Here is a 10,115-nt window from a genome sequence, read left to right as displayed (position 1 = left end):
AGCGCTCAGCGTGGTGCCCGAGCCAGGTTGCCTCCCGTGGCTCTCTGGTAGCCAAAGGCTGCGCTCCCGGTCACTAGGCACACTGCACACACCAGCTCTGAATTGCTAAGGGTTGGGTTTTTTTTTTTGCTAAGTTTTTATTTTAATTCAAGGACTTTGCTTCATACAAAATGTAATTGTAGAAACAACTGCAGAGTTCAAAGTTTGGCTGATAAATATTCAGGCAGCAAACTATGCAATCACAGAACCTTTTTTTTCTTCCCCCTCCCTTTTTTTTTTGGGTAAAGTTCCGCTTGTGTTGCATGGTTGGAACTTTTATAATTTTTAACACTGTTTTTTTAAATATAAAGTTTTGAACAAACCCCCAATTTATATCAAATATAATTAAAAATTAACAACTGATGAATACATTGTATCAAAAAAGTACGAAGATAAACATTTTCCATGCACATACTTTTTTTATATATGTATATATGTATATATTTTACATGCAAACATTACTTATTCAAAGTACAGCCACTACGAGACTGGTTCTGGATGCAGAAAACTGATCGGTGCAATTCAAGTTTGGCAACTCACTATGAGGGTTCTTGGAAATATCATGTATGCATTGAAGAGACAGCAGAGAGGCTGTAAAAAAAGGTAGGAAAAGGGTTATGAACAATTGTGGTCAGGCCTGTCTGTCACTGTCATTGAGCCCTACGAGGCGAGCGAAGGATTAAACAGCTGGAGATTCTTCTTCGTGTTCTGCCCAAAAAATGGAGTGGCCCAAGGCCACCGTTTGGCCATCGCTTCCCAACAGCGTGTTAGTGCGGGATGGGGGGTTTGGGGATCTGAAATGGGAGAGAAAAGGGAAAAGCGGAGTGGGGAAAAGTCAAAATTCTTCAGGACAGAAAGACGTCTCTTTTGCTTTCTACTGTGGGTACAATGTTTGCATGCACTGCCAGAGAGATTGCGTTTTCCCTCCCCTTCCTGGAGTAAAACTGTAATGTTTTCTTTAAAATCTCAAATAACGTGTTTGTGCCTTCAGGTAAGGAAAATGTAGAAAACATTTGGTCACAATCGTGCTGAAGCCTGAAACAGGGAAATCCAGCAGATAAAGCTACAGGATGGATGAAGGTCTTTCTGACTGGTTTTGGGATGTGTTTCCGAACGTGTCGTCTTGTTGCATAGCCCTCTGGTTGCAAATCACAGCCGTTACCCATGGCAGATCTCTGCCCACCGCACTCCCTTTATTCAAAGTGCACATAAATACAGAGACAAAGATAGAGACACGAGGTTTTTCCTTTAGCAGAATCCAGGGATGAGATTGGCCAGAGATTATTAGTAAGTAACAGAACAAAAAAACACCCAAAATACAGAAGGAAACAAAACCAGGTTGAATTTCCTCAACAGAAGAGCTACAGGAGACATGAAGAACCACCCTGGAGCAGCCTATTCTCTGCCCAAGGCTGAAAGACTTTTGCCGAGACCATAAGAGACCTCCCGAGCGTTTCGGCAGCATCCGAAACCCTCCAACCACCCCAGCGACAAAACACGTCCCCAGGGTCCAGCGGGATCTCTGCCCATCCTCAGGCATCACCTCGGGAACCGTCACAGTTCTGGGGCTCTGAAAAAATTAAGCCATCCAACCCTCTCCGCTTTCCTATCACCTTTTTTAGCGAATGTGTTCGTCCGGCACCTCCCACCCTTCCTCCTTTAACCTTTTATCAGCGTACAACGTATCCTCCGGCCAACCTGTGCCCCAAATTAAAGAAATCATCCAACACAAGAGTCATTGCAAGAACACAGAAATCTCATCCCTGAGAATCAGAATTAGAGGTTTTGCTTAGTATTATTATTTTTCTTTATAACCTTCTCTTAGCAGGCAATAAAAACAAGACTCTCTCCGACTGCCCTCAACACAAATGATGCACCGTGGAGCGCGGCCAGAGCTCTCGCAGCCCCACAGCGCGAGCGACGCTGCTGCTCCTGCCAGAGCATCTTTGCGGACGCTGTGCTTTTCCACCTGCATCTCCAACGCTAGCCAATGAGAAAAGACCGGTTTTGTTTGCTGCAATTTCTCCCCTGCCACCTATATATATATATATATATATAAAAGAAAAAAAAAAAAAAAAAAGGCCAACAAAACCCAAACCAAGCCCAAAGCATGTTCGTCTTCCCCACTGTCAGCTTCCAATCTGGTACTCGAATACACCGTCCAGTAACGCGACGTGGGCCGCTGTGTGTCCCGCGGAACCTCCGGCTCCCCCGGCTCTGCCCTCCCGCCCTCCCCACGCTCTGATGCATCGAAGCGAGAGGTCGCATCGTCGCTGTGAAAGATTTCAAAGGTTAGGCACTTAGTAGTGAACAACTGGAGCATTCGGTAGAAACGGTGGGACCTGGAATGACAATTGGACTAATTCTCTACGTAAAGAGTATTTTTTTCTCTTTTTTCTTTTTTTTACTGTACAATTTACAAAAATGCACACAATGAAAAGTTAAAGTTCTATCTAATAGCTTGTTATAAAACCAATAACATTTCCTCTTCTCACCCCTACACTTTTTCCGCCTTTTTTTTCTGGATTTTTTTTTTTTTTTTAGTTGTTTTTTGCTAAATCAAGCTTATATTGTAAACAAGACAAAACAGTGAGGGCGTGTGGTGGTCGACAGGAGAGAGGGGACAGAAAGAAAAGTCTCAGCAGCAAGGAAACAGTCCTTACAAAGTAGCTCTCTTGTGGCTTCATTGTGTGTCAGTGGGAAGGACCCGACGTGGTGGTGAGTAAAATAAAAGAGATTTAACACGGCAGCGGCGTCCGAGCCGAGTCCCGGCTGCCGGAGCCCTCGGTCAGCTCGGAGACGTGTCCCTGGCTGCGCCGAAAAGCTTTGCTGGGGCTGAACATCAAGTCCCAAGGGACCGTCCTTTGTTCTGGTTTGTGTTTCTCCTCTTCCAGTTTCTTGGGTACCTCTCTTTCCTCTTAGCGGTGAAGGAGATAAAACGCGGATGCGATCTTTGTTCGTGCGTGTTTGCAACCCCCGACTCTCACCCTGACCGGGGAAAAGATAATAGAATAATAAATTAATTAAGAAATAGCCCAACAAAAACTGCGAAAAGGATCGATAGTCTGTTTCTTTCCGGCGTCAAAGGTCAGGACCGCTCTTCTCGCACGTGTCGCAGATTTGGCATCTGGTGTCTTTGAACTAGACGAGGCAGTGGGGAGGCGGGCGAGAGGGGAGAGAGATGCGCTCCCTCCGCTGCCCTCCCCCTAAGGAGGGAGCTTTCTTCCTCCATTTGTCTAGTGAAAAAAAAAAAAAAAAAAAAAAGGGAAAAAAAAAAAAAAAAGGAAAAATAAAGAAAAAGGCTGCAGGAGTGTCTCCGGAGCGGGGGCAGAGCAGTTCTCGCGGCGGGGGCTGCCCTGCAGGTCCCTCCTGCCCCGGGCACGGCACGCATGGGAGCACGCAGCCTTCCAGATGATAAAACTCATCGATTTTAAACGCGCACACCTCGAGGGGCTCCGCCACGCCGCTAGCACCAGTCGTCCTCGTCGGCTTCGTGGTAGTAGCTACGTCCTCTGGTGCCAGTCCCGGGGCCCGCGTTGAGCCCCAGCGTGTAGTGGTACCCGTTGGGCACCCTGCGGATCTGGTGAGACTGGGAGGTCAAGGAGGAGACGTAAGAAGTCCTTGAGGAGCGTCCCGAGTTGGTGGCCACCGCCTCCTCGAAGGTGAGCGTGTCCTCCGGCACGGCGCGGTAGGGGCTGTCACCGTCATCGCGGTGGCCCAGGTAGGGGTCGGAGCCGATGCGGGCCACCGCCGGCGGGGCGGGCTGCTGGTCCCCCCGCAGCAGCGCGTTGTGCTCGGATAAACCACGGCTCAGACGTCCCGGGGAGAAAGTGGGAAGGCCGGTTTGGAAACTGGTGAAGTGGACGGGCGAGGAGTTAGCGGTCTTGTAAGTGATGCTGGGGCGGGGGGTCAGTGGAGTCTGTGGGAGCTGCCTCCGGCCCCGGCATGGGGTACTAGCACCAGATGTCGACAGCAAGGGGCTCCCATTAACTGAACCACTGCCCTACATAAAAATTGGAACAAAGCAAATCAAAAAATAAAAAAGGGAAACACCAGACAAACACAAAGGCAGGCAGGTATCAAACAGAAGGAGAAGCAACAAGAGGGAGAGACAAGTCACAAGAGGAAAGAAAAGCAAAAAAGAGAGAGTTTAGACAGGCACAGTTAGGGGGAGGAGGTTCTTGAGAAATCATTCAACACGAGATGTAAAGAGCTGGAGAACTAAAGTTCTGCAGGCAGTAAATAAGAACAGAAACGATCAGAGCATCGGTAGGACTCCAACAGAAAGGGACACTGTCCGGAGGAAAGGCATCCACACCATACACGGGCTTGACATGCGCCTTACCTGAACTAGGCGGGAGCAGCTCAGAAACATACGGTATGTTTTGGGTTTCTTTTCTCTTTTTGCAAATACAATTTTGCAAAACAGCACTCTTGGCTTTGGGGTGGATTTTTGCAGAACTTCACCCAATGGTTGTGAATGCTGATGTTGGGGAGCGTTTGTGCGGTCAAAACTGGGTTATGTGGAAGGAGGATTTGGGGCAGACTATTTTTTTGTCGTTTTGGGCAATGAAATGTATTTTAATTAAATAGCCGCTTTCTGAAAAAAAAAAATAAGCTTTTTGGGTGGGCTTTAACTTTAACGAGAGGATTCCTTAAAGAAAATTGTTCACTTTCTCCTCTTTAATATCAGACATTGGATTTTTGAATGTTATAGAAGTCTGGCAGCTTCCAGAGTTACTAATAGAGATATGTGGGAGCGAGCTAAGCTACAGCAAATTAAAAAATGCCACGAGTGAGAGGGACAGGCCCCGTTTTGGCATTTCTGTTTCCATTCTCTCAGGGCAGCACATGAATAGCCCTGTGAGTGTGTTTCAAAAACCCCTCAGCCTTTCCTGACCTAACATTTTGAGGCCAGACCTTTAATTTTTAAAGAGCGGGCTTTTCCTTCCTATAAAAACCATCAGGTTGTTGCTTGTTGGGCTGTCAGCCAACGCTTGTGCTGTTCTGCTGGGATTTTCCAGCAGAGTTTTGAAGACAAGCCCGGCAGTGCTGGATGCAGAGGCTATTTCAGCGGCGGTTGCCACAAGCCGTGTCCTGTCTATCAGAAGAAGATGCAAACGCCGTGGTTTTTGGGGGTGCAGAGCAGCGGGGGTGCCCCTCACTGCAGCCCCCTCTCCGCAAGCATCGGGGACCAATGTGGCATTTGCTGCTGGGCCAACAACTCCCGTCTTTCATGGCCTGGAAAGCAAGACTTGGCCTTTCTCTTCTTTCATTTTCACCCTCTCCTTTCTCTGTTTTCCCCACATTTCAGCCTTACTCACTGCTCTAGACCCATAGTCCCATCTCCCCAGCCGCTCTGCTCAAACGGGGAGCAAGGGTGTCCTTAGCAGTGGGGTCCCTCCCTCTACAGGTGGCTGCTGAAGAGCCATCAAGTGACATTTCCACCCCTGTCTCGGATGTGAAGTACTAAGCAGGACCTCAAAGGCTTTACCTCCTATTGCCTGGCCTTCCTTCCCCATTCTGTCTCCTTTATTTTAAGCACAACATAGAAAAGGTGCGTACATCCCTGGAAGACCTTAGGGCTCTCTTCCCACCCTGCATCTCCTCACCTGTCTGTGTGGACCTTGCTCTGGGCCTCCGTTGGGTGAGGTGGGTCTGCTCTGATCTGCAGACTTGGGCTGAGAACGGTCCCGGCTGCCGTAGCGGTCGCAGGAGTAGAAGCGCTGCTTTTCGGAGGAGGAGGAAGAGTGTTGCTTCCTCTCTTGGGACCGGCCGCGTTCCTGCTTCTTGTCCTTAGAAGAAGACTCACCAGACTGGGCCACTGAGAGAAGAACATTGGCTGGGAGTCACCAACATGGGTAGAACTCTGAAGTATGGGGCAGGGAGGTCTTTCCATGCAGACAGGACCCCAAAGCACATCCGATGACCGCTGTGCATCACAAAGGGAGGAGGACAATGGAAAAATCCTTGTTTGCAAAGCACTTACCAGCTTCTCCATCGGCCAGCTGATGGGGGGACCTGTCCAAGGACTTCTGCTTCTTCTCTTTCCGCCGATGGCAGCGGTGGTGGTGGTGGTGATGCCCTTGCTCGGGCGGCATGCGCTCCAAGGAGTACTCGTAGAGGTGCATGGGGTGAGGCCGCTGCGGGGTCAGCGTGGAGACGGAGCGTTTCATGGGGCTCGTGTCCGGAATGGGCTGCAAGGCAGACAGAGACACGGAGCAGGGTGAGGGCTGGTGCTGCGCCCTGCTCGGCTCTCGCTTCCCACCATGGGGAAGGTTTTACAGCAAGAGAAAGGGGCAAGGAGGGGAAGGAGGAAAATAGTTAATTGGGTGTAACTAGAATGGGCAGAAGGACTTGTGGCATAGTAATTGAGTAGTGCTAAAGGTGGAAGAGCAAATGTGATCTCGGTTTGCTGAAATGGGCTTTACTTTCAGCAGAGTGCCAACCCACAGGTGCCACGGGCGCAGAGCGATGTGCAACATGTCACACCAAACACCAGGAGGTGAGCAGGGGCACAGGGCAGCACAATAGCCAAGCATCTCAAAGGTAATTCTCCAAGACCAGTGTCACCTGAAGCTGCTTCAGGGCACAAGGTCATCCCAAAGCAACTCCAAAGAGGAAAGCGGAATAGCGTTGCTGGGTGTCACATGGAGAGGGAAAAAAAATCAGGAATAAGTGGGCAAGGGACAGGCCAAGCCACCAAGACATTATTACTTCTATCTTCCTGCAACCGAAAACGATTCACATCAAACATTTAAACCACCATCACTCCTTGAAGCCCTCATGGCTGGGCCAAGTAGGATAGTGTGTGCGTCCTGCAATTCTACCAGGACTTCTCTAAAAATGACTATTGCCGTTTGCTAACGCTGCTTTCAAATCATTTGTGGCCAAACATCTGGACACTGAGCACAGTAACACCGTCTCACATGGGCATTGCTGGACCCAGTCCCTGCGCCAGCAACAGTTCCAGATGCTTCTCCCTTCCCTTTTGGCCCAAAACCTCACAAAGATGCTCTGCAGAAACCAAGACTGCAGGACAGCTATTCACACAGCCCTTCCCTTCCCTACTGCCCAGGGGTAAAGCTCGGAAAACGAGGACAATTCCCACATGTCCTTCTCTGTCACTCTGCTGGCCTCCAGCTGGCTCTGTGGTGGAGACAGAGCTTCATCCATCCTCTGGAGCCTTCCCTGGTCCACCGACCGACCTTGGAGCACAGTGGTCCAGCCTGATGGGGAAGGAGCTCAGGATATCCCCAGGTCCCTCAGCTCTTACACGTGTTTAATTTGCAATCCAATATATGCCTCCAATGACACTTCTCGCAGAACATTTACTTTGTTCACTGTAACCTTTCCAAAGAGCCCTGTATTATTTTTACTGTCTATGCTATTTTATTTGCTTATCCTGAAATTCAGGTCTCTGGTGCCCCATGCTATTTGCACAACGTCAAGCCAGTTGTTTCACAGCTCCGCTCCTTATTTTGAGTGGAAAGAACCGCTCTCCCTCCCAGTGGGCTGTTGCGGGTGGATTATCTTCCATGCAAAGGTGCAGTCTGGGCTGAATTTTTGTTTGGTGCTCTCTTGCTAGGCAGTTACCCAAATTTTGGTGCTTCCCACCGCAGGGCAAGGCAGAGTGGTGGAGCTGGAAGGTTTGTCAGGGGCACAAGGCAGATGCTACTGATTTTGAGGGGCACAGGGACATTGGGACACCCCTGGGCTCTGCACCAGCTCAGCAGGACCACAGCGTTTGTCTCTTCTGGTGGCCCTTGCTGCATGGGCAAGAAGTTATACGTTTGCCCTCCTCGCTTATTGTTGAGCCTGAAGATGGAGGAAGGCAGAGAGGTTCTGTAAACTCGATGGTCCGATGGGCAAAAAAGTGAAAAGTGAGAATACTTCCCACTAAAAACATTTATCCAGACTGCAAAAATCCACATAGGAGCTGCCAGGAAGAAGGCAACAGAAATTTCCCAACAAAAATCCAGCCGAACTCGTAAGAAATTAACATTTCTTTTCGGACTTTGGACTTGGTTTTGTGCTTATTCCAAAGACAAAAGTCCCTATTGACACTAATGAGAAGTGGCAAAGTGATGAACACCCTTTCCATAAATCCTGACAACGCTCTCGTTACGTTAATGGGGCATGCACGGCCTCCCCACAAGCCTCGGGAGACTGCACCATAACCCTTCCGAGAGTTACTAATTGCTTCTTCATTACCAAACCGATTGTTTTCACTTCCTAAATTCCTGTGCAACAAGGCATACAAAAAACCCCAAAGAAATAAGCAAAACAAACAAAAAGTCCCTGCTGTTACAGCGTGCAGCGTGCAACTGTGGATCGAGGGAACTGCGGCAAAGTGGAAAGAGATAGCGGCTGCATCGGTGCAAGATTGGACTCCAAATGAGAAGGGGGGAAAGTATAGGGTTAAGGAAGGTTAATTATTTCTTAATATGAATTTAATAGGATACAACTTAGTGCAAACTACATACTGCTAGGTAACTCCCAGGTGACCGTGCTTTGCTCCTCTGCAAACAATTCGGACAAGATGAGAGACATTATTTGAAGCAGCCCCACAGTACAGCCAGTGTCAGACATCACGGCAGATGTGCAGCAGACATGATGACGACAAGGGAGGGGAGGTGATGGGGGAGGAGGACAGCAAAGAGGGGGGAAGAGGTGAGATTGGAAGGGTTTTTTTAAAAAAAGCGGAACATAAAAAGACAGAGGAACGACAGGCAAAAGGAAAGGGAGACATCCAGAAACAGAAAGCATTGCAAATAAAGAGTTATAATGAAATCAGAGTTTAGGGGAGCAGAAGCAGCACGTGAGAGGGAGGGTGGAGGGGATGGAGGGGGAGACACACACAGAAAGTACATTGGTTATTCAGCTGAAGCTACAACCACCAAAACATTGTATTATTAAATGAGGTTAGATCCGCTCGGGTATTACAGGCCTGATTCATAACAAGATTAAGCAGCTTTCACGTGGGGCAGCTGTGTCCTGGGGAACTCATGTCTGCAAATATCTGGCTGCAATGGAGAGGAGTTTCCCCAAGAAAGGCTCATGCCTTGGGAGAAGAGATGCTACCTGTGGTCTAGAATAAAGGACAACTTTGTTCTGGGAAGGGGGAAGGGAGGGGCTATGGCTTTGCTTTGGGGTCTGTGTCATTTATTAAGCATGTTGAGTGGTGTTCCCGATAACACGGAGAATGCAGCTCCAGTACAAAGACTGCAGGTTCTGCAGCCAGCTGAGAATTTTGCTCGCCGATGAAATGCAGCTTGTGCCAGCCTGAGCACATGCGCAAGGGGATATTATCTGCTGGAGCTATTGCTGCGTCTGCAGCACACAGGCTTTTAGATTTAGGGTGCGGCATATCCTTCACATTCTGCTTCGCATGGAGACCAACGGGAACAGCCCGCGGCCACGGGCTGCTCACCCCTGCGTGTATGGATCAGGCCCTTGGAATGAGAGAGACAGCTACGGGTGGCGAGATGTTCTGACACACAGGACAGTGACTGCGGAGTGTCTGGGACAAAGAGCTAGCAATGAACATGTGAAATGCCCAAAAATGATCGGGGAAAACCATGACACCCTACGCAATCAGGAGCGTCCACAGGTTGCTGTAAAAATCAACTCTAATGGGAAGGTTTCTTTACAAGAATTGAAACAAGGGAAATCCTCAATAAGATTTTACTGACCAAAGTCACAATACGGTCTATGCTAAATACTATGGGAAGAGAATAAAAAAGAGGGAGGCTGCTTAGTGTCTCGGTGCAGCCTTCCAGGCACAGGCTGCTTGGTATTTTCTGTGCCTACTACATCCATCAGAGAGAACCACAGCACTTCTCCAGCTCTTTTGACGGCCAAGGCACAGGAGCATGCCTTGGCTGGCTGTCCAGATAGATGGTGGGAAGATTATGCCTTCAGGAATACAGGCTGGCAAACAGTTAATCAGAACAGACACTCTTGGGTAGGTCTCCAGCCAGAGGGATTTCTCTGGGTCACTTTTTGCTGCAACCAGAGAGGAATAAAATGGGGGAAATGCTGCGCCTACACATGAATCTATTACACTGGAACAG

General features: G+C 48.9%; 1 protein-coding gene across 1 annotated transcript in view; it reads right to left on the bottom strand.

Moving 5' to 3' along the window:
* Positions 1-3,505: 3,505 nt before the first annotated feature.
* The window catches only part of CACNA1B (calcium voltage-gated channel subunit alpha1 B), a 284,101-nt gene continuing 277,491 nt past the window's right edge, over positions 3,506-10,115 (bottom strand). The window contains exons 46-49 of the mRNA XM_065648624.1: positions 8,526-8,561; positions 6,029-6,236; positions 5,652-5,863; positions 3,506-4,042 (exon numbers count right to left, since the gene is read on the bottom strand). Of these exons, the coding sequence (XP_065504696.1) occupies positions 3,506-4,042; positions 5,652-5,863; positions 6,029-6,236; positions 8,526-8,561 (993 nt within the window). The remainder of the gene's footprint in view (positions 4,043-5,651; positions 5,864-6,028; positions 6,237-8,525; positions 8,562-10,115) is intronic.

The sequence above is a fragment of the Caloenas nicobarica genome, chromosome 19 (assembly GCF_036013445.1).
Source record: "Caloenas nicobarica isolate bCalNic1 chromosome 19, bCalNic1.hap1, whole genome shotgun sequence".
Taxonomy (NCBI): Eukaryota; Metazoa; Chordata; class Aves; order Columbiformes; family Columbidae; genus Caloenas; species Caloenas nicobarica.
The sequence above is the reverse complement of the archived record's forward strand: the minus strand, read 5'-3'. Positions and strand labels throughout refer to the sequence as shown.